Source organism: Colossoma macropomum, unplaced genomic scaffold, assembly GCF_904425465.1.
Source record: "Colossoma macropomum unplaced genomic scaffold, Colossoma_macropomum, whole genome shotgun sequence".
Classification (NCBI taxonomy): Eukaryota; Metazoa; Chordata; class Actinopteri; order Characiformes; family Serrasalmidae; genus Colossoma; species Colossoma macropomum.
Genome location: NW_023494804.1, coordinates 26387778 through 26412862, shown reverse-complemented (window position 1 = coordinate 26412862; position 25085 = coordinate 26387778). Strand labels below are relative to the sequence as shown.

Below are 25085 nucleotides of genomic sequence, written 5' to 3'. Positions count from 1 at the left end.
AGGCCTACATATGAAATCAACAACAATAAATACATTTGGTTCATGTAGGTTCAAGCCATGTCCCATCAAGGGTTTACCAAAATGTTTTTAATACATTGCAAGCCATATTACAACTGCAGTATCTAGCAGTATAATCACAATATATGTTTTTGTTCATACTGTGCAGCCCTTGTCTGAACCCGATCAGGCCCTAATGTGAATAGTTGGGTCCCATCAGGTTCGGTCAAATATTTCCAGCACTGATCGGGGGGCATTCCTATCCAGGCAACCCTCACCCACCCCCCCTGAGTACTAATTGGCAGCGTGACCAATGGAACGATGCCAGCGCCAACTGGTATGGCACGGTTCAGAGCAGCGCTACCATCTGCTTGAGGGACTGTGGGCATGGTGTGTGGAGATGACCGTGTTTACCATGCTGAAGAGGCAGCGGCTGCTGTGTGTGTCTGTGTGTATGTGTGTGTGTGTAGATCCTCACTGTCAAAGGCCTCACTCTTCCCTCGAAAGCTGCATAATGCATTTCCTCTGAAATGAGCTGTTAGCTTTCCTTTGTTCACCATTTAATCGTCATCATTAAAAGGTTTATGAATACAGTAATTGTGAGCAAAGCATGAAGCAGGCAAATCATGAGTAATTTCATTTATGATCACAGATCTTAATAGAAATGGTAGTGTACACTGAATTACAAATTTATGGACCGGCTGATAACCCCCTGTACAGGACATAAAGTTCAATTTTACTAAGAGAGGGAGAGGGAATGAGAGTGAGAGAGAATGAGAGAGTGAGGGAATGAGAGTGAGAGAAGGAATGAGAGAGTGAGGGAATGAGAGTGAGAGAGGGAATGTGAGAGAGAGGGAATGAGAGTGAGAGAGGGAATGAGAGAGAGAGAGGGAATGAGAGTAAGAGAACATTAGCTGGCTCTTGAGAACAGCCCATTTATTCTTCTAAGCCATCCCTGTGTGTTTCTCTGTCTGTTGTATAGAGGCATGTCTGTGGTGTGTTTAGTGTCTACTGGGATGCATTTGTTCTGTGCTGTTAATATCAGCCTGTGTCTGTTTAACTGTACAGCCAAGACAATGCTAGGCAGATGTTACATACTTGATTGCAGCTTTATTAGAAACACTCGTCTTACTGGTGTATAGTTAGAGTCTGTAGCCCAGTAGGTTAGAGTCTGTAGCCAGAGTCTGTAGGTCAGTAGTGGCCCTGTCAGAACACTGATTATAAAAAAGGTCACTGTCAATATTACGTTTACCAATGCTCAGTTCATGTGATCATTTCAAGAAATTACAGTATACTATAGGAAGCGTTGGGGGCTTCTCTTAAAGAAGAAACTGCTAGTTGCTCAAATGAAACTTTGAATGATGGCAGCAGCAGCAGGGAGAGGAAGCAAAGAAGGCTTAAATAGATAATTAAAACAACATTTGATGGGTTAATAGAATTAGTTATAGAAATAGTTATTGGTTGCAGCCCTAGTTGGCTATGACTCTGTAAGAACAGAGAAATACACATTTTATGAATGGAACATGAATAGAATAGCTCGTCTCAGACTGTACAGTGTCGTCATCGTTTTCTACTAGCAACTGGTCTTCGTCACACTTGTCATGCGCAGAAATCCCAGATGTCTGAAGAGCCGGCCTGATGTGCTGGGCTAGAGGTGATATGTGTGTGCTGGGAGGTGGGTTGATGGGATTAGGCCGTGCTGTGCGTGCTTGCTCAGTGGGCTGAGGGCTGACTGCGGCTTTGGGCCTGAGACGCTGCTCTGGCTCTGTGTGTGCATTTGGCGGATTAGAGCTGATTCTGCTCAGGATGTTCCTCCAGCAGACGGAGGGGAAGAAGTCTGGGTTAAAGCTCCGACACTGAGAGACTGAGGCTTTGAATTTGGCTGAGAGAGAGAGGGAAGGAGGGAAAAAGAAAAGAAAGAGAGACAGGGAGGGAACAGAGAGAGAGAGAGAGAGAGAGAGAGAGAATACAAGAAAAGAAGGAGAGGCAGAGAGGGGAAGAGAGAGAGAGAGGACAGAAGGAGAGACAGGGAGAGAACAGAGAGAGAGAAATGAAAAGAAAGAGACAGGGAGGGAAGAATGAGACGAGAGGAGAAATGGGGCAGAAGAAAGGAAAGAGAAAGACAGAGAGGGAGAAGAGAAGAGAGGAAAGAGAGAAAGAAAGATGAGAAGGGAAAGAGGGGGAAGAAAGAAAAAGGTTGGGAGAAAGATAAGGAAAGGAGAGGAGAGAAGAAGTAGAGGAAGGAGAGTGAGAGAAGAAGGGAGAGAATGAGAGAGGGTGAGAGAGTGAGAGAGAGAGGTGGCAAAAACAAAGAAAGGAAGAAGAAATAAAGGTAGAAACAGAGAGAAAGGGAAGAAAGAGAGAAAGGAAGAAAGAAAAGAAGAGATGGAGGAAGGGAAGGGAGAGAGACAGAAAGAAAGAAGAGGGGAGAGAACGAGGGAGAGTGAGAGGAGGCACAGTGAGAGAGAGGGGAGGCTTGGGACAAAATAGACTGAGCTCCAGGCTGACTAGATGGTTTCAATATGTAAGCTTTGTGAGCTCTCTCTCTCTCTCCCTCTCTCTCTCTCTCTCTCACTCTCTCTCTCACTCTCTCTCTCTCTCCCTCCAGCTCTGTTTCTCTCTCTTGTTCCCATCCTCTAAACTCTCTCCTGCATCAGAGGATTGATATATTGACCAACACGTTGGGGGGATATGGGGCAGACAGCAGCTTCACTGAGCTGTAGCCTGAGGACAGACACTGTTAGTGTGGGTTTTCATAAAGTTCCTGTCATAAGAAAAGTCGGAAACTCATTTTTTGTTCGTTTTCTTATTTTACACCAGTTGAGAACATCTGCTGCTCTGTATATTGTGTGAAAAAGAACATTTCCTGACAAGTGGAACAAGTTTGAAAAGTTCTCTTTTTAAGTAACATTAAAGGGCCTGTATAATGGAAAAGGGAACTTTGTGAGTTTCATGTAGTACAGAAATAGCATTCAAGTGTCAGAATGCAGCATTCAGTCCATACAGTCCATAGAAAGAAACAAACCAGCATTCATTACATTTGTGATGTCACAAATTTCTTCTTTAAGTTACTGTCTTGGAGATGAGAGGTTTTCTCACAGCAGCATTGTTAAGGTAGGTAGAGTGAAGGTGTTAATGTACAGGTGAAGTAAGCGGGTGTTTTGGCGAGTGGGTGTAGGTGTGTGAGAGAGAGAAAGCTTTCAGATGGTTATGATTGCAGAATGACATTAGACTCAGCCTAGCTTCATCTCTTTAGGCTGTGATTATTAGCAGTAATTGGAGCTGGGCGGTCGTGCCTGATGCTCTTTCAGGAGAAGGGGTGGGGGTTATGGGGTTTTGGGGAAAAGCTAGACAGCTGTTTCCCATCAGCCACCAGTCACATGCTGCCCAAGCTGACAAGGAGACAGTTCCACTCCCATTTCCATTATTTTTTCCCCCGTCAGAGCGGTGGATTTACAGACAACGAGACGAAAAGAGGAGACAGAAGAGCCTCCAATTACAGGGTCATCCCAATTTGTTCACTCATGTCAGCCTAGATCATCAGAACATGTCTCTCTCTCTCTCCATCTCTCTCTCTCTCTCTCTCTCTCTGTTTTTCTCTCCATTGCTATCTCTATCTCATTTTTCACCCTCTCTCCTTGTTCTTTCTCTCTTTCTCTTTCTCTCGTATGTAGATGTATTGAGGCTGGAACATGTGGGAGTGATTAGAGTGCTGGATTTTTTCATTGTTTGAATGTGCTCTGCGTGGCTCCACTCTCTCTCTCTCTCTCTCTCTCTCAAATCCTCGCTCCCTATTTATGACCAGTAATGCTTGGCAGTCATCGTTGGCGCATGGGCCGCCAAATTAGCGCAATTTACTCGCTTCATCAGGATCAGGAGTTAACTCAGCGCCCCATAGTGTAGGAGGGGGTTTCTCTCCCTTTCCCTCCCTCTCTCTCTCTCTCTCTCTCTCTCTCTCTCTTTCTCACAAGTTCAAGTTCAGCAATGCTTTATTCCATAAATGTTACACTTTTGCCAAAGCAATTAATATAAATGTAAGTTATTTACATCATTAGTAGTCATTGTCAAAGAAAGAAAGAGTTAAAAGAATATGCAGATTTTTCTTGTTTTCTGTAAAGAAGCGCATCTCTTTCTCTCTCTCTCTCTCTCTCTCTCTCTCTCTCTCTCTCTCTCTCTCTCTCTCTCTCTCTCTCTCTCTCTCTCTTCCTTTTATTTTCATTCTTCTGCTTCTCTACCCATCATCTCTTTGTTTCGGGCCTGGGCCTCCCCTGATAGCGTGTCCAGGGTGAACAGCTTGATTACACCAGCTCAAGTGGGGTCATTCATTCAGTCTAAATGACATTCTGCAGGACATGAGTCCAACACAGAGTGGCTCATCGCTCCTCTCCCTCTTCTCGTGATGCCTGACCAGTCTGCCTAAAAGAAAGCAACAGGAACAGGACCGTGACACGGAATCTCCTCTGTGGTCAAGTACCACTGACCAGAAATACCACAGCTGTCCGGCTCTGTTGGAGAAAGCCCACGTGTGCTCAATTTGTGCCTAGCTAAGCTAATTCCTGGAGTTAAAACATAGGCTCTGAAAAAAGCTGCAAGGCTGGACAATCTTTATAAGAATGTTGACCAAAAAGCATGGTTTCCAACCTAACTAGTTTCTATTAACTATTAGAAAACAATCCGGCTCCATATGAATAGAAAATTGTGACCCATTTTCCTTCCATACCATGATGTATTTTTGAGTAAATTTCAGTATCAAGGAAAGGTCGTTCAGCAAGCTACGCATCTCACTCGGCGGTAGGTGGCAGCAGAAGGAGGACGAGGTGAAATATGATGTTACTGGTAAATGTTATTGTAGCATTGGCACGGAAGTGCAATGCCTGGCAAGCATGTTTAAACCAGGAATGCTCTATATTAGCTGCTAGCACACTCATACAGCACTTTAGCATGTGGTTTGTGGCTAGCTAGAGGACTAATAACTAGGGGAACCAGCAGGTGGATTTAACTAAACTTGTCTCCCATTGACAGTAAACACAGATATGCATGAAATAACATGACTCATATGGGCACATACATACAGAAAACACCTGTCTAGACAACAAACACAAACTGTAACAAAACAACACCAATAAATACCAAACTACTGGCAGCCATCAGGGGTCACGGGATCACTGCTGTAATCAAAACTCAGATGTTTTTGAGGCAGGGAAAGCTGTATTCCGTGATCAATGATTATAGAAAAGCAAGAATTTTGTCTTTTAAATGATATTATATAATGAGTTGTGTGTAATATGATAATTGACGTGAACTAACAAAATGAAAAAAGGTCAGTTTTGATCTCAGATTAACTGGAAAACTGAAGTGTCCTCACTGTTTTGGAATGAAAGAGTTTGGTTTCATATGGAAGCATTGTAAAAGTTTCAAATCTATATTGTCCATATGTGGAAACTAAGCTGCAGCATATTTTGAATTAATTGTTCCTGTGATGTCATGATAAACAGCTCATTTACATGATACATACTGCATACAGCAGTTCAGCCGTGAAGTTATAAGAAGTGTTTCAGCCTGGACTGTTTTTTTAAAGCACAGTAAAGAGCAGCCAATCAAAACTGAGCTCGTTTACATAGTCTTAAAGGCGCAGTAACAACAACAGCCTGTTTAATGCTATGGGACTAAGAGAAGTTGGGAAAAGGTAATGTAAGATGAATTATAATTGTTCTTGTTGCATAAGCCTACACAAACATTATAAAAAGATCTCAGGGAGAAAAAGTTAAAAACTAGAAAAACGTAAGATGTGGTACCTTTAACCTCCACTGTTTAAGATGCTTTGTTATCCTAATGCTATGCTAACTCCCCTTTATCTCTGATGTATGTCAGCAAACAGAAAAATAACAATTGAAATGTAATGTATTTTGTTAAAGTGGAAATGATTTACACATTCAAACCAAGTAAATTCAGAGTGCTATATTTTTTTTTGCATTTCTTTCATGCTATTTTTCCAGCAAACCCTTGTTCCCTTTCTCCGTTTTTCTTTCCTTCTCCTTCAGACCTCTCTGTGTGGTAGCATTTCAGGCCCTCATTAATGTCAGAGGCATTAGGGGCAGGCAGGGACACCCACTCTAATTTGACATTTTTCTGCATGTGCCTCCAATATCGCGTCAGTGAGGAGAAATCTGCAGAGGTGAAACAAAGAAGGGTGCCTGTGACACTTCTCATTTAGTGCCAATCTCACGGAACAAAGCTCTGGTGGACGGGGGCGGGGCCTAACATGCTCACACGGGCGCTGTGGTTCGGGGTACCCCACATTCAAAGCTGGGTTACTTTACTGCCTGCAGTGAGAGCCGCTAGCGTGGCACAGTTGAGTGTTTGTCTAGCTGGAGAAATTAAGTGTCCACAGGACCAAAAATGTACATGCCATCAACGTCAAATAAGACGCCCTTGCTAAAGATGGAAAAATTGGGTGTTATAATGGTCTTCATATGAGTAACATGTTTTTCACATTTCTTGTTCTCTCTCTCTCTTTCTTCTTCTTCTCTCCTTCTCCGGGCTTTGAAACTTAGAAGGGCTTTTTGTGCTTTTACTTTCCTCATGGGGTCACTGTTACGTTTTTGGCAAGAGGAAAACTGAGTTGAAAATATAACACGAGGAGAGTGTGACACAAACATCAAGTGCAAGACTTCTTAAAGCAACAGTTCAGCAGTAGTTCAGCCTCAAATGTACATAAATTTACCCAAATGTAGGAAATCAGCCAAGACATGTTTGGTGTCCAAACTTTGTTGCTGTAGTTTTACACTGTAGCTATGAGGGAGACTGTGTTCTTAAGACATGACAACCTTTACACTGGGTTGAGTTGTTGAGTAATAACACAGACTTGGAAAGAATTCTGGTTCCACTGACTTACATTAAAAGTAAAGTATGTTTTTTCCTTCTCCTGTAATGTGCAAGGTTTTGTTCCGACAGCAGCGATATGCTCTCTGTAATGAAACATGCAGTTGGTCGGTGTTCTTTAAATATTGATGATACTCATGATATGCAGGAACACTTCTAGAAAAAATTCTTTAGAAGCTATTGTTACACAGTCAAAGGCATTTGCAAGCCATATTTATATCATCCAAAATTGTCCGTTAGGCTAAAGCCGCAGTGATATTATACAAATAGAAAAATGCACTCCATATACTCTTGTCATGGCCTGTGGCATCACGACCTTAGTTTTGTTTGCACAGGAAACAAACTTGTGGCCTCTTGATTTGAATGCATGAAGCCCATTGGACATGAGGGCTAAGCGGCAACGGACAAAACCATAGCAAGATCAGACTGGCATTTGAGTGAGGAAGAGACAGATGTGCTCTGTACTGGTATTATACAAACTCAGCGGAACAAATGCACTCACGAGTGTACAGACATTCTGAGACAAAGACACACCTAAACACACCCACATAGTTTAGGCCTTTGCGCACTAAATCCGATACAAACACATCTGATTTGGCTGGAAGGGTGTTCGTTATCCAAAATGAAAACTTTATTTTATCAAAGGAAAAAAATAATACATTTAACATCACAAAGTTCCAGTGAAGTGATTGGCTTACACTTAATTCTACAAAGACAGAGAAAGAGAAAGTGACATTACTAGACCCTTATGTATCCTATTTAGCAGGCTTTAGTCCTCTGTAGGGCTGTTATGTTTCAGAAGTTGACTCTGATTGCAAAGATGGGAATCAACAGAGTCAATTCCATATGATAATTTTCCTAATACTTCCCAAAAATCAAGAAATACATCTTAACTTTAGGCAGGAATTCCATGGTAATTAAGCGCCAAATGATTTAAGTGTGAACTCAAGCCAGAGTCGACATCCCAGTAAGACTGCCACTGCAATTTACCTGCACAAGACCTAATTTAGGACAATTCCTACAAAATTAAAAGATGGCTCATGTGTGCAGAGCAGCCAGTATGTTACAGTTGATTACAAACATCAAAGCTGAATGTTTGTGTGACGGTTTTGTTTTTAGTGTTGAGTTTTCAGGTTTTGTGAACATACCTTTCAGGGGTAAAGTCTGTCCCTTGAGCATGCGTAGCCATAAGCTTTGGGTCATTTGCCACCCAAAACAAACGAAGATGGGGCAACGCCATCCTAATCTTTGGAGAAAAGCCATGATAGTGAACTGCATGGGACAGTCTGAAAACAGCTGCTACAGTAAAACTGCATTTAATGGTAGGGATGTTAAGCATGCAGGGTCCTACAGCAACCAGAAAAACAAGGCTGTTTTCTGGGCATTTCACTCACATGTTCTTTTCCATCATGCAGGGTTGCCAAATTCACAGTTTTCCTGAAAAATCCAGCTGATTTGAAACTGATACAAGGTGATAGACTTTGTTAGCTGTAGATATTATTTTAATAAATAAGTTATGTTTTTAAAAGCCTGTTTCAGATGTTTACGTTTGGACACATTTTTGGTCTGTTACAGCTTCTGGTGGGTTTTGAGAAAACTTTCCGCTGTTTGAGCGACATAGCTGTGTGACTACAGTTTACATGCAGGGGTTATCCATGTAGCAAGATCTACAGGTTTCCTTCTACCACATGGTCAAACAGTCAAATCAGTCACAAAAATATAATTCTTAAATAAGCAAGGCATATTTGTTTATCCGGGCGGCACGGTGGCGCAGCGGGTAGCGCTGTCGCCTCACAGCAAGAATGGCCTGGGTTCGATTCCCAGCCGGATGACCAGGGTCATTTCTGTGTGGAGTTTGCCTGTTGTCCCCGTGTCTGCGTGGGTTTCCTCCCACAGTCCAAAAACATGCAGTCAGGCCAGTTGGACATGCTAAAATTGCCCCTAGGTGTAAGTGTGTGTGTGAATGTGTATGTCTGTCTGTCTGCCCTGCGATGGACTGGCGACCTGTCCAGGGTGTATCCTGCCTTCCGCCCAGTGACAGCTGGGATAGGCTCCAGCACCCCACCGCGACCCAGAAGGATAAGTGGTTTAGATGATTCCCATGTATATTTGTTTATCCTGTGACTGGGTGATGGTCTGATAGACCAACTGGGAATTCTGTATACAGCACAGAATGTTCAACTAGCATTTAGTTTGATAGTCATAAATGAAAGAATTTGTCTTTTTAAAAGTTTTATGCAGTTTTCTGTTCCAACTTATGGTTTATTTCAATCATCAACTACTCTATAAATACCGCGTCGCTAGACTACTACTGCAAAACGAAACATTTCTGTGAGGCTTTTGTCTTTAACATAGCTTACATACATACAGTGGTGTGAAAAAGTGTTTGCCCCCTTCCTGATTTCTTACTCTTTTGCATGTTTGTCACACTTGAATGTTTCAGATCACCAAACAAATTTAAATATTAGACAAAGATAACACAGGTAAACACAAAATGCAGTTTATAAATGAAGATCTTTATTATTAAGGGAAAAAGAAATCCAAATCTACAGGGCCCCGTGTGAAAAAGTGATTGCCCCCTAAACCTAATAACTGGTTAGGCCACCCTTAGCAGCAACAACTGCAATCAAGCGTTTGCGATAATTGGCAATGAGTCTTTTACAGCGCTGGGGAGGAATTTTGGCCCACTCATCTTTGCAGAATTGTTGTAATTCAGCCACATTGGAGGGTTTCCAAGCATGAACCGCCTTTTTAAGGTCATGCCACAGCATCTCAATCGGATTCAGGTCAGGACTTTGACTAGGCCACTCCAAAGTCTTAATTTTGTTTTTCTTAAGCCATTCAGAGGTGGACTTGCTGGTGTGTTTTGGATCATTGTCCTGCTGCAGAACCCAAGTGCGCTTCAGCTTGAGGTCACAAACAGATGGCCGGACATTCTCCTTCAGGATTTTTTGGTAGACAGCGGAATTCATGGTTCCATTGACCACAGCAAGTCTTCCAGGTCCTGAAGCAGCAAAACAGCCCCAGACCATCACACTACCACCACCATATTTTACTGTTGGTATGATGTTCCTTTTCTGAAATGCTGTATTACTTCTACGCCAGATGTAATGGGACATACACCTTCCAAAAAGTTCAACTTTTGTCTCGTCAGACCACAGAGTATTCTCCCAAAAGTCTTGGGGACCATCAAGATGTTTTCTGGCAAAACTGAGATAAGCCTTTATGTTCTTTTTGCTCAGCAGTGGTTTTTGTCTTAGAACTCTGCCATGCAGGCCATTTTTGTCTCTTTCTTATGGTGGAGTCATGAACACTGACCTTAACTGAGGCAAGTGAGGCCTGCAGTTCTTTGGATGTTGTTGTGGGGTCTTTTGTGACCTCTTGGATGAGTCGTCGCTGCACTCTTGGGGTAATTTTGGTCAGCCGGCCACTCCTGGGAAGGTTCACCACTGTTCCATGTTTTCGCCATTTGTGGATAATGGCTCTCATTGTGGTTCGCTGGAGTCCCAAAGCTTTAGAAATGGCTTTATAACCTTTTTCAGACTGATAGATCTCAATTACTTTGTTTCTCATTTGTTCCTGAATTTCTTTGAATCGCAGCATGATGTCTAGCTTTTCAGGATCTTTTGGTCTACTTCACTTTGTCAGGTAGGTCCTATTTTAAGTGATTTCTTGATTGAGAACAGGTGTGGCAGTAATCAGGCCTGGGTGTGGCTAGGGAAATTGAACTCAGCTTTCCAAAGATGTGATAAACCACAGTTAATTTATGTTTTAATGGGGGGGGCAATCACTTTTTCACACAAGGCCCTGTAGATTTGGATTTCTTTTTCCCTTAATAATAAAGACCTTCATTTATAAACTGCATTTTGTGTTTACTTGTGTTATCTTTGTCTAATATTTAAATTTGTTTGGTAATCTGAAACATTCAAGTGTGACAAACATGCAAAAGAATAAGAAATCAGGAAGGGGGCAAACACTTTTTCACACCACTGTATATTGATTGTAAGCTACTTTTTTCCAAAGTAAAACACAGCCAGTCTATTAATATGTGTGTTCTGGAAGGATGCATTTTTCAGACAGGCTGCCCAGACAGTGACAGTAAAACATCTTATACATACGTGTGCACACAAGTGTGGACAAATTGAGCGTCACTTTGTGGAATCAAGTCCAATGCTTTGGAGTCTACTCATGTTTTCTAAATGACTGAATTGGAAAATGGACATTCTAGGATCAACTCCCAGCCCTAGGCCTCTGCTAAATATTGATAGTAAAAGATACAAGACCCACCATTTGGATTGCCAAGTCGTTGACCAGTTCACTCAGGTATGTTCAGTTCTTAGTTTAACTCTTCATGTTCGGAGACAAACACTCTGAACCTGTCTGCGGCCATTCATTTTTAATGTTAGCATGAGCAATCGTGTGAACATGAGCTGTTTATTATCGGTCAGTCAGCTTTTAATGTTTTAAAAAATTGCAGAATTCCAGTTTGGTGCAATTCAAAAACTCACATAATCAAACAATATCATAGTTAAACTCAGACTCGTAAAAATGATGCACTATTGTGGAGCAGCACTTTTTAGCTTGGTGTGCAAGTCATCATAGAAGTAGCATGTGTTCATCTACAGTTCTTTTCATACAGATGTTTCATCCATAAGTCGCACAGGCTGTGTGCAAAGTCCTTTGCGCTGCACCCTGAAAGAGACCAGTGCTGTATAGTGTAATGCAGTATAATGTGGTGTGATGTACTGCAGGCTGCTGCAATGTAATCTAATGCTGCGTAATGTGATCTGCTTCACGGTCCTGGAGGACAGCAGCAGCAGGCGCTGGCTACAGCGTGGACGGGGAGTGGGATTTATGACAGCACCCTCTCCTGAGACCACCGCTGCACATTCCCACTGTTGGGAATATGATTATTGACTCTTCAGCTCAGTGATTTAATGAAAGGGTCTGAAATGAAATTACCTTTTTCATCGCATTCCCCCTGCAGGCGCTTGGGCCGTGGCCTCCCTCTGCGACGTGATGTATAATTCAATGAATTATATGCTGCAGATACCTGTAGATGTCAGCATTAGGTAACGTTCATGTTTGAATAGCCTTTCAGCGACATATGCCAAGTTTCGATCTGTTTATATGCCATATGGGCTTATTTGAAATTGCACGCTTGCTGTCTAATTGCTAGTTCTCTCGGGTTGTTTTTTATTTATCCATCATTTGAAATCTGTTTCTAAAGCTGACCACAGCACAGCTGGTTGTCACTCAACTGTGCATACGAGTCTCTGTGCTCTAAACAGAACGCACGAAAATGCATAAAATTCCCATTTGTGTGGTCTGTCTGACTGATCAATTGGCTAATAGCCGTAAAGGCCTTTGAAGATGCATCTGAGCACCGTAATGGCTGTTGCGTCTCACAGCTCGAGTGTTTGATGAGCAAACAGGCAGGGAAGTGTTCACTAACGAGCTCAGTGTTTTGTTTCAGGGCGCTTCAAACAGAGTTGCTGGCAGGACTGAAATCTGATTGTTATGTAAATATTTACCTGAGCACGTCTGGCAGGGAGTGACCTGAGATAGAAAGATAGAGAGAGGAAGGAAGGATTAGCTAAAAGGGGAGGTAAAGGAATAGTGCAGCAAATCAAAAGTAGGCCTACACAATTTTCCCCTCACTCCAAATGTAGCTCATAAGCCGAGACCCTTTTGTTGTCCAGAGTTTACTTCTTTAATTTTTTTACTGAGGCTAATGTAGTAATGGAAGATTATACTTCACTAATTAGCATCATGCAACTGCATGCCTACATTATTACCGGCTTCAAATAATGTTGAATTAAATTAAGTAATCTCGATGACTTTTATGCAGAGGTGGGAACAAGTCACTAAGTTGCAAGTAACAAGCAAGTCTCAAGTCTTCACACTTAAGTCCAGGGTCAAGTCCCAAGTCAAGATAGTCGAGTCTCGATTCAAGTCCCGAGTCTGATTTTTGGTAGCATTGGGTGCATAGGATTAAAATAAAAACTAGCTCAGCACTAAAACTAGATCAACCAACTAAAAACAACTGGTAGTTTGAGTCAGAGCCACTGGTGTTACAGTCAAAGTCGAGTCCCAAGTCTTTCTCGATTTTCTTGAGTCGAGTCTAAAGTCACGAAATTCGTCACTCATGTGGGACTCTAGTCCAAGTCATATGACACACCTCTGCTTGTATGTACTATACGTATGACGTACCATTATCTACAAGTTTGAAGACAAGTACAAATTTCCAAAAGTTACAAAAGATGGCAGCTGCTTCTTTTTTCTCCATACTACATATTTTCATCCATTTTTATATACAGTGTCAGATGTAATCAGATCTATTTGAGATTACTTAACAATTTTTACATAATGTGAGGCAAATTTGTGATGATTTAGACATGCAGTTTGCACAATGCTAACTGTTAGCTACAGTAGCCTCGTAGCTCCAGTGCAAAACTAGCAAACTTCTGATAAACCTGTCTTAGCTGATTGACTACATTTGGGGTACTGTGGAAATGTAATGTTTCAGACTATTCCTTTAAGTTACACATTGAGGAGATAAGAGCTGGCCATAGGGGGGGTTAGCTCCCTCTCCACATGTCTTTGTGCTCCCTGGGGTGTTCACTGCTTCAATCTCATCTTCTCACTGCCCAGCTGATGTGATTGACCTCTCACAGGCACTTAGTTTGGTGCCGGGTGATGAGTCCAGCGGCGACTCTCGCACTCTCTCCCTGATGAAAGAGTAGCGAAGTGCGACAGAAAAAAAACTCCACCCGTCAGTCCTTTCCGAGTGATTGGATACGATCCCCGCTTCTATTGTTCTGCTTCACCTTTGGACTGGGCGACAAACCAATTCCTTTAAGACTAGCGTATGTGACGAACAATGTAGCACCAGTTCATGCCTGAGCTAAGCCATTCTGTAGCGTTTGTTGTAAAAGAAAAGATATCTGCTTACTCAGCCAGTACTGGAGAATACTCATTAAAAGGACAGTTTATCTGTAAAAGTACATTGTTTAGCTGAAAACAGTAGCAGCAGGCATGTTGAATACTGAATTTTGTCTGTGTTTTTGTCCATTATTATGCATATGTGTGTTAGAAACCAATAAATCTCATTTACTTTATTTCCCCCTCAGTGCAAATATAGTTGATCAGCCAGGATATGTTTGGTGTCTAAGGTTTGCTTCTTTAGTTTTGGCTAAGAAGTCATGGAAGTCTGTATCCAATCAATTAGCAATGTGCAAACTGCATGTCTAAATCACCACAGTTGTATCAAACTGAAAGGAGTTAAGTAATCTCAAACAGACCACATAGTTTTTATGTGCCAACCTATTACTTTAACACGTCTTCCTCTCTTTCTCTGCAGTCCTGCGTGATGATTTCAGACAGAACCCTGCAGATGTGATGGTGGCAGAAGGCGAACCAGCCGTGCTGGAGTGCCAGCCCCCTCGTGGCCATCCAGAGCCCACCATTTCTTGGAGGAAAGATGGAGCCAACATCAATGACAGAGACGAGCGCATTACGGTGAGCTGTTGCTGTTTCAGAGTTCTAATCCGAGATAAATTGTGCTTTATCCAGTCACATGAGCATACATGATGATACAATTAACAAGAGCCCTGTTACAATTATAGTTCTTGTCAAACGTTAGGGGTAACTAAACTTTTAATGCAAACGATCATCTTTTTCTTTGTTGATTTGCATTACCTTGCAATGCAATGACATATTAACGCAGTTTATATGGAGAAAAACACAAATATCACAAAATATCAAACTTATAAATATCAAAGAAAGAAAGAAAAATCTAAAAATAGATCTCAATATTTCTGTAGTTTCTCTTCAGATCTGATGGAAAGACAAAGAAGACTTTTGCTGACATCTCTTGCTCTTTAGACATTTCTCCTGAGCAAAATAGTTCAGTAATTTTACATGTATCTCCTTGAGTTTCAGTAGAGATCTCAATAAAGTCACACTTTGGGCTCAGATTTGCCATGAAAATGCATCTCTTTTTTATCTCTTGTGGGAATCATTTGATCACTGTGCTTGAGAAACAGAAGCTGCCTTAAATGAGCTAATGAGTCAGCACATGCAGCATTTGACAAACTCTCTTATCCAGAGTGACTTACAATTTAATTATTTTACACAGGTAGGTGAAGGAAGTGTTAGGTGTCTTGCCCAAGGACTCTTATTGGTATAGTCCGCTTGCCTAGGCTGGGGATTAAACCCCAATCTACAGCGTAGAAGGCAGAGATGTGACCCACTACATTATACAAATACATATTCATTGTTTTAAGTTCTAGGTAATGCCAGCTAGAGCTGTTCACCTAGTTACAGCCAAACTTGCCCTGACTTTTCAATTTTGTCCCTAACAGCACTTGGCAACACGCTTGGCTATAATGTTTCATGGTAGCAAAGTGTAAGACATTTAATCTTAAATACAAGCAAAACTGTCACCCTTCACAGCCCTGTGGAACGTTTCACCGAATTGTTGGCATCTGTTTTCACTCACTTACTTTCCATGACATCATGTAACGAATGCCTGAATGGTGATTTCTGTGTTCAATACTGACACCCAGAACAGTTACCCATATACAGTGGTGTGAAAAAGTGTTTGCCCCCTCCCTGATTTCTTACTCTTTTGCATGTTTGTCACACTTGAATGTTTCAGATCACCAAATTTAAATATTAGATAAAGATAACACAAGTAAACACAAAATGCAGTTTATAAATGAAGATCTTTATTATTAAGGGAAAAAGAAATCCAAATCTACAGGGCCCTGTGTGAAAAAGTGATTGCCCCCACCATTAAAACATAAATTAACTGTGGTTTATCACATCTTTGGAAAGCTGAGTTCAATTTCCCTAGCCACACCCAGGCCTGATTACTGCCACACCTGTTCTCAATCAAGAAATCACTTAAAATAGGACCTACCTGACAAAGTGAAGTAGACCAAAAGATCCTGAAAAGCTAGACATCATGCTGCGATTCAGAGAAATTCAGGAACAAATGAGAAACAAAGTAATTGAGATCTATCAGTCTGAAAAAGGTTATAAAGCCATTTTTAAAGCTTTGGGACTCCAGCGAACCACAATGAGAGCCATTATCCACAAATGGCAAAAACATGGAACAGTGGTGAACCTTCCCAGGAGTGGCCGGCTGACCAAAATTACCCCAAGAGTGCAGCGACGACTCATCCAAGAGGTCACAAAAGACCCCACAACAACATCCAAAGAACTGCAGGCCTCACTTGCCTCAGTTAAGGTCAGTGTTCATGACTCCACCATAAGAAAGAGACTGGGCAAAAATGGCCTGCATGGCAGAGTTCCAAGACAGAAACCACTGCTGAGCAAAAAGAACATAAAGGCTTATCTCAGTTTTGCCAGAAAACATCTTGATGGTCCCCAAGACTTTTGGGAGAATACTCTGTGGACTGACGAGACAAAAGTTGAACTTTTTGGAAGGTGTATGTCCCATTACATCTGGCGTAGAAGTAATACAGCATTTCAGAAAAAAGGAACATCATACCAACAGTAAAATATGGTGGTGGTAGTGTGATGGTCTGGGGCTGTTTTGCTGCTTCAGGACCTGGAAGACTTGCTGTGGTCAATGGAACCATGAATTCCGCTGTCTACCAAAAAATCCTGAAGGAGAATGTCCGGCCATCTGTTTGTGACCTCAAGCTGAAGCGCACTTGGGTTCTGCAGCAGGACAATGATCCAAAACACACCAGCAAGTCCACCTCTGAATGGCTTAAGAAAAACAAAATTAAGACTTTGGAGTGGCCTAGTCAAAGTCCTGACCTGAATCCGATTGAGATGCTGTGGCATGACCTTAAAAAGGCGGTTCATGCTTGGAAACCCTCCAATGTGGCTGAATTACAACAATTCTGCAAAGATGAGTGGGCCAAAATTCCTCCCCAGCGCTGTAAAAGACTCATTGCCAATTATCGCAAACGCTTGATTGCAGTTGTTGCTGCTAAGGGTGGCCTAACCAGTTATTAGGTTTAGGGGGCAGTCACTTTTTCACACGGGGCCCTGTAGATTTGGATTTCTTTTTCCCTTAATAATAAAGATCTTCATTTATAAACTGCATTTTGTGTTTACCTGTGTTATCTTTATCTAATATTTAAATTTGGTGATCTGAAACATTCAAGTGTGACAAACATGCAAAAGAGTAAGAAATCAGGAAGGGGGCAAACACTTTTTCACACCACTGTACATTACCTGTGTATGTCCCAAATGAACAGTTACTAAACAGTCCAAATACAGGATCTCCTCCTTGTTAATCAAAAAGTAATAGTGAAAATGATATTGCAGTCACATTTCAAAAAAAGGCAACTTCTGACGTGCAACATACATAAAGAGAGCATTTACACCACATTTCATTTGAACAGATAAATTAGACAAGCTAGACATCCCACACAGTGCATACTATCTATACTGACTGAGTGTTTATGCGTTTGCATATTAGGTGGTGATCTATGGGCCATTAAGACTGACAAGTCCGCTCCATAATGTCACAGCAGTGTGTTAAGACACAACTATGTGTGCAGATAGAGCTGTCACATGTTGATTTAGGACGCTCTGATGGACCTGAAGGCAAACCAAAGGGAAGAATGAGACTCTGCTTCTCTCTCAGCCTGCCCAGAAACTCAATCGAGCCTTTCCCGATGATGAGCCTCCTTTAATTAAGCGTATATCCCGGAGTGAGGGAGGTATCAATCACGCCTGACCGTTCGTTAGGGTGGATTGACCTCAGAGGATAGCGGAGCGGCTTTTAACAAGGGCCAGCAGCTCTATCATGCTTTTATTATGAGGATGCAGCAGAGCCCGCTGGGAATACTGAAAGCCCTCTTAAAGCGTGTGTGTAGGAGTGTGTGTAGGTGTCTCATGTGCATTTGTGAGATAATGTGTTTAACAGAGGGGTTGTTGAAAATGCTTCTTCGACACAAGACCCTTTCCTGGACCTTGAGGAAAGTCCAGAGAAGGAGAACGGCACATACAGCAACATATCTAATATATAAGGCAATGTCCCTGTCCAGTGTGAATTATTGATATCAGAGCAGCTAAGGGCATGTTTTAATGGAACAGTATTTTCCATTTTCTTCTTTTCTTAATGCTTTTTCACAGTAGGCATTAAGTATGAGGTCCGTCAGTAGAACCTTGCATGTTTTTTTCTTCAGTAACGTTTATGCAATATATTTGAATAGAAATGTTTTACAAAAGTGAACTAGATTTTTGTATTTGTTGGTGAGTAAGCAAGTGTTTATAAAATGTTTTATTATGTTTAAATGCTTTTATATTATGGCATACTCAGTGTACAGGCGAGTTCTTCGTCTGGCACACGAGGGTCCACTCCTTTACGGATGAGGGGTGAACCTGAAGACGGCGCATCCATAGGCTAAGGGACCCTCCTGGTGAGCTGGAACAGGTGGTGGGCAGGGCACCCAAGGTGGAGAGTGGGCGCACTCCCCAGTCTTAAAATTAGCTGCCAGGGGATGTTGCACACCATCCTTGCTTTTTTCATTTTTTCCCTTGTGGCAAATTATAAGGAGGGGCTGGTAGGATTGCTATTGCGTGGAGTACTGACCTTTGGATCACTTGATGACAAGTGGGTTGGATACCTGAGGGTTGTCCCAAAGGATCAACTCTTTAATAGCCCAAGAATGGGCATGGGCGCGTGCCTATGCCACTGCGGACGATATTGGGCAAATGGTAGCAGCCGTATAACTGTATATAACAGAGTTCACATCTGTTGTCTCCAAAAAGTAGCAGTTTAAAGTAACTAACAGCCTAGCATATCATACCCAAATTGAAATGGTATTACAAACTTGACTGTACTTGAAGTCTGAATTGTGGTGCTGTATATTGGATCAGACCTGTTGCAGGATTGGGGGCAAAAAAAAACACAAAACAAATTGAACATCCCTGTGAGGGGCTGTAAGATCTAGGACTGTTTATACTATTAAGGCATTCACACTACATTTAATGCAACAAACTGCTCAAGTTAGATCTGCTTTACAGTGTACACCATGAGACTATTCAGTAGCAGCGCTTAGTGTTCGAATCTCGTTGTGAGATTTCGGAGTGTGATCCTGTCTGAAGGGTGAAGAGATGCCCTAGTGCCCTCCATCATCCCCCTTCTCTAAAATAATGAAAAAATGGCTGTGTGGAAAAGCAGAAACTTGGGAGAGTCCTGCTGTTGGATCAAGCCGATAAATCCATTTGTAATTACCCATGAAAGGCAGCAGATTAACAGCTCTTGGCTGGAGACACGCATTTACATGAGGGAGCTGAAAGCATCCTGACGCTGCTGTGGGTGTGTGTGGGTGTGTGTGTGTGTGTGTGTGTGTAGACCACACTCCTGGCCTTCTCCTGCCAGATCAAAAGCAGTTATTTGGCAAACACTCATCATAATTAACAGAAGCTAGTGCGTAATGTAATTTGTAAATAAAGCCACATCATAATTGTGCCTTGTTGTCAATAGCAGCCCATATTCCCCAGGATGCACTGCTAAAATCTTTACAGAAAATCTAACAGGGATGCACTAATGTGGAGTTTCTAACCATAACTGATAAACAACACTTAGTGGCCAATTAATGTTCATTCATAATAATTTCTCATTTTTGCATTTGAAAACATGTTCACACAATAACTCATATAAGCTGTTCAGTGAGTATTAAAACAGCTAAATTAGACAGGACAATTATTGTACACTTGTACATTATTTTATACAAATATTTTAGATTATATAGCACACACTCTCATCCAGAGCCACCCACAACGGTAGTTGGGTGTAGTGACTACACATGCATCATTGGCTGTGTTTACATGCAAAGATTTTTGCCAGTCCAATTAAATGCATTACAATTATAGATTAAGACTGAGGTGTTTATTTGCTCACTCTACTCAACAATCTGATGAAAAAGCTCCATTTATATGCACATCTGACAGTAATCCGATCCAAAATTATGCGCATGCGAAGAGTGCCACTTTGTGTAGACGTAACCATGACAACAAGCATCGCGTGAGTCCAGTCAGAGTGAGATGAGCAACAGTAAGCAGTGCTTGTGTTTTTAATTACTTTAAAATGATGTCAGACTCAGGAAACGTACTTCACATGTACTTATTAAAGAAGGGCGAGAGGAAGCTTAGTGTTCTGAGACACATAAGCTGGACGTCAGTCCCGCTGCCGCCTTTTAGTTCAGAGAATAAACTCGTCTCCTCTGCAGACAAGTTTCTGGCGATTGGGAATGTAATCAGATGCAAGTGTTTACATGGCTATTATTCTTCTATTTAAAGGATTATTTACAGGATTACCCACCTCATTCAATTGGATAGAAATTGTATTCCGAATGGCCTCAACCAGTCTAGTCTGTTCCGATTGAGGTGTATACATGGATGTGTTCTATTATGGTCAAGCTATTAGTCGAAGTATTAACAGATTATTAGGCTGCACGTAATCAGTTGTAATTATCACCTGTAAATCCATTATTGAAATGATAATAAAAATTAAAATTTTCCATTCACAATTGATTAGTAGCAGCTGTTGATGTGTTGTGCTCCCCTAAAAGATACATGCACCTGCCTCCTGGTCCTTCAAAGTGACGGCTCATAGAGAGGATATATGGATGTTCTTCAGCATATTCCTCTGGCAGGTCCTCTATTCCTTAGGGACAGATTGATGGACACTACCCGCTGTGAAAAATGAGGTGCTGTGAAGGGAGTTTGGTGTTTGCATTGAAACAAAGGAAAATTCTGCGCATTTCCATTTCGTTTGTTCCCTCCACATCTCCTTATTCATGTCTGGGCTTCAGAGGATACTGCACCTAAGAGACACCAATGGATTGTCAATGTCTCTCTCTCCCACTGTCTCTCTGCCTCTCTCTCCCCCTCCTAGTCGTCTCCATGGGAATAGCTCAGTCTTTCTGTCTGTCTCCTTTGTCTGTTCTTCCTCTTGCTTTCATCCCAGCAGATTGTTGATTTTTTTTTCTTGGTGCTCTATGCTCTCGGGATTCCATTTTGACGATTTCCTTGTTGTCACTGACCACTGACCACTGGGATTGTGTATGTTTGTGTGTGTTTGTAGGGAATTGCAGGTCCTCTCCTTGTCTGATAAATCTCCTAAGCCATACACCACACATTAAAGTCAAACTTATCCCACAGCAAAGCTCTTATAGGAGAAAATAAATCAACTGGATGCTCTTTGGCTTTAGCTATGTGACATGTACTACAGGGCTAACATGGCTGGCTGGGCCTGAGCCTGATTGGTTTTGCTGGATACCTTGCAGAGCATTAAGACAGCAGGAACAGAGAATTCATGGCTGCTGGATCTCTCTACAGTGTGACTCTTTTAGATTCCCATATAATACACTCTTGGTTCTGCAAGGGTTCTTTAGTAAAGACAATGGTTCTACATAGAACCATGAAAACTCAAAGAACCATTTGCATGTTTAGATCTTTCATTGCATGGTAAAATAGTTCTTTAGGTTGATGGAGCCTGCATTTTATATGGTTCTATATAGAACATTTTTGAAAATAGTGCTATATAGCACCAAAAAAGGTAACCTACTGTAACCTATTGTTACAGTGTCAAGCTTATAACCAAGACTTGTTTGGTGTCTGAATGTTTGCAGCTTACGTTTTACACTGAAGCTAAGGGCCTAACCTAACCTAACAGATAACAGAAGTGAATTAGCATTGTGTAAACTGCATGTCTAAATCATCACACACTTGCCTCAAACCATGTCAAGTTGCTATGTGTTCTCAAATAGACTTGCTTATGTGGCTTCTGACAGTGTAAAACACACCTTAATGTATGAAAAATATGTGCAAAATATCAGTAATTAAGATGGCTTATACTGCTGTTTTTAGCCGTTATCTACTTTAGGGGGTCCCAAACTTTTTCATGCCGCAACTCACATGTAGAGGTAGGGTTTGCCCTGCGACACATCATATATTCTGTGAAGTGAAAAAGATATAAACGCACCAAAGAAGTGCAAAGATTTCTGTCTACTTTTACTCAACATTCTGTTTGCAAAATCAACAAAAGCAATAACATACCATGCTAAAAGAATCAAATGTACATAGGCATACAGCAGAGAGATTATGGGATAGAAAAGTAATAAAATAATTACACTTATTTTTTCTACATTTAGATGTAATCCATTTGGCTATAACCTTCACTGTGAATACATTAATGTTAATACTTAACCGGACTCTACATGTCTTATATAAATATTGATCCATGTTGTCTTATTTAGACAGCTGGCCAGCGCTTTTTTTTCTTTTTTTAAAGGCAGGTACCTTACTGCTATCAGGAAAAATAACCAACTCAAAGCTTTGAACACAGCAACCAAATGTCCCTACCGATGCTGTCTGAGCAATGTGATGGTACATGGTGCACGCAGTGAGATAAAGGCCACACTAACAACATGGAGGAGTTTTGAGAGCATCAGAGGTGCTATGCGGTGCATTAACAGCGTACCACTTCAGATCTAAACGTGCTTCATTTAGCTCTTTTCTCAAAGAAGGACAATATATATGCATTAATTCCGCTTCCTTACGACTTGCTTGTCCCCTCACTGTGACCCACTACTGATCTACTTCATACCGACACCAAACTTGTCATGGCTGACATTACATTTAGAACAAGGGGAAAATTGGGTGAATTATTGCTTTAAGGTCTACATTGGGTCCTCTTTTGTATACCATAGTCACTTCCTACACACTTTTAAAAGGAGACTGCTAATCAGCAGTGTATTTTTAACCTACATGGCCAAGTTTACATCTCACTCACACATTTTGCACTTTGAAGGATGCAAATCTGCACCATGTTAAAATCACCTCAGTATGGGCCACGGTCCCAACATAAAGCAGAGGAAAGAATAGAGGAAGTCAACATTATGTATCTGATGGACAGAGCAGATGGGTGGACAGATGCGGAGGAGAATGGAAAAGCAGAGGAGAGGAAGGACAGAAGGAAAGAGACGGATGGGAGGATCAGAAGTGAGGGATTCTGTCCTGTATCACTGAGTCTGCAGCAGCAAGGAATGTTCTTGAGGGTCGACGTTTCCAGAACGTGACAGCATGTGAAGATCGTTCTTCAAAGACAGACTGTGTGCTTTGTTCCTTGTCTGTGTACTTCCAGATGTGCCGTTTGTCGTTTGATGTGGACACTGCAACCAACGTCGTCTGATAATCTGGGCATTCTGTCTGTAATCTGAATGCACTATTGATGAACTGGTTTTCTGAGGAATATATGTGAAAGTTCATCCATTCACATACGTTATGTAGCCTGTATATCAGGCACAATACGTAGCATGTTTTGCTAGTGGATGTATATTGTGTGTTTATGTATGTTATACAAAAGCTAGATGACATTTACTGTAATCATAGAATCTGCAGTGGATTTGCTACACCTGACCATTATCTAATTTATAGCCAGTTAATCTATCACCGGTCATTTGTTTAAATGGTTAATCTAACTATTTTGCTATTCTTCTGTTCATCTCACTTTGCATCAATCATCGTTCATGGCTCTATCAGTGCTACAAGTGATTTTTTTTTTTAATAAAATGAATTGGCTACTTTTTAACAGTAAAATTGTTTGTTGCTATTGTTATTAATTATAGATTTGACTGTTTATTTAAAAAATTGATATTGTATTATGTATTTTGTCTCTGCTTTTCATCATAAGTTATGCCCAACAACACCTCTTAACCATGGTAAAATCCTTGTAACAATGTCTTGAGAGGCTTATTGTTTCATTTCATCCTGCACCGAAACAGTAGAACCGGTGGTGAGAGAGACGCAAGCGAATTTCTTAATGCACTCGCTCGCCACATGCAATACTCCGCTCGTGAGTCTAGTTGATTTTTTAAGTGCTGCAAGGCAATATACAGCTTTAAGAAGCTGTTTTACAAACTCCTACTAAAGTGTGATTGGACGATCTAAAACCACCTGCACTGTTGCAGTTGCACAATTGATAACACCCATCTCCATTCTGCAGACCAATCATGGGGTTGGAGACTTAGGCCACTCTCTGTCACATCCCCACCCCCAAAGTCTCAAAAATCAGTGTTCAGCATGACAAGCGAGTGCACAAAGAAATTGGCTTTTCTCACCACTTGCCAAATAGAACTGCTCTCGCACTGATCTTTCTTGTGCTTTATTTTAATAACCACTTGTGCAGCCACTGTTCTCCACATTCGTTTCACTGGTCCTCATACTCCCTGTTTATGATACAACTTAAACCCCGTAATGTCACCCCCTGTTCTTCCTGCAGTGTATTGCAAACTGTCAGAATGACCAAGATTATCTTATTGTCACTGTTCCAGAAAAAAAGGGATCTTCAAAATGACAGCTTTTCAGGAGAAGGCAAAACGTTCATAACTTTTAATGCAAGTTAATGTAAAGAGATTTTATTCCAAGCAGTTCCGGAGCATTCCTATTGGTCCATTCTACATGAAAAATTCACACAATGTAAAGGTTAGCTGCTGTGCTTGAATGATGTATAAAAATTAAAATTGGAAAAGTATTTTTTCATATAATGATCGACTTTGCAGCCCTACTCAGGGGGAATGTTCCTTTATACACTAAAACACGCCCCACCTAACTGTGGCCTTCTCGGCTCGTCACCACTGTGGCCCCTGTCCTCGTCAAATGAGCTGTAACGTGATGACACTTCAAACCCTTCTGTCCCGGCAGGGCAAAGCTTGGGTTCCCCTAAAGAACAGGACTGCTTTGAAACTCACTCCTCCTACTCCTCCTCCTCCTCTTCCTCCTTTTCTTGGGCCTCTCTGTATCCTTCACTAAAGCACACAAGTGCCTTTTTACGAGCTTGAGGAATGTGTCAGTTTGTGGAGCAGAGAGGTCAGTGGCCGGAGGGGCGGTCAGCCGAGCTGCTGTAAATCTGCCCAGCTGTTAGTGGAGAAACCTCTCTCTCTCTCCCTCTTCCTCCCGCAAGAGCCCACAGAATGAGGTTCCATCCACTTCTTCTCAGTCACGCTTGGACACTCTTCGGTCCTTCGGTCCTCCCTGCCTTTGTGTTTTTACTGCTGTTAATCACAGCAAAACAAATGTGTAGCACCCCAGGGGACTCTTTGATACATGTAACTACATTCTCCTAAACTTCTGGCCTTCAGCATTAGAATAGCTTTATCTGTCTCATCAAAATTTATAGCAGTGCATGTGTAGAAGTGTTTGCTTGA

The 25085-nt window shown here is 41.6% G+C and overlaps 1 protein-coding gene across 3 annotated transcripts in view; it reads left to right on the top strand.

Annotated features, from left to right (window-relative positions):
* Positions 1-25085, top strand: part of LOC118824279 (roundabout homolog 1-like) — a 288995-nt gene that overhangs the window by 215033 nt on the left and 48877 nt on the right. For all 3 annotated transcript variants that reach the window (XM_036594306.1, XM_036594308.1, XM_036594307.1), the window contains one exon: positions 14243-14400. In XM_036594306.1, coding sequence (XP_036450199.1) covers positions 14243-14400 — 158 coding nt within the window. The remainder of the gene's footprint in view (positions 1-14242; positions 14401-25085) is intronic.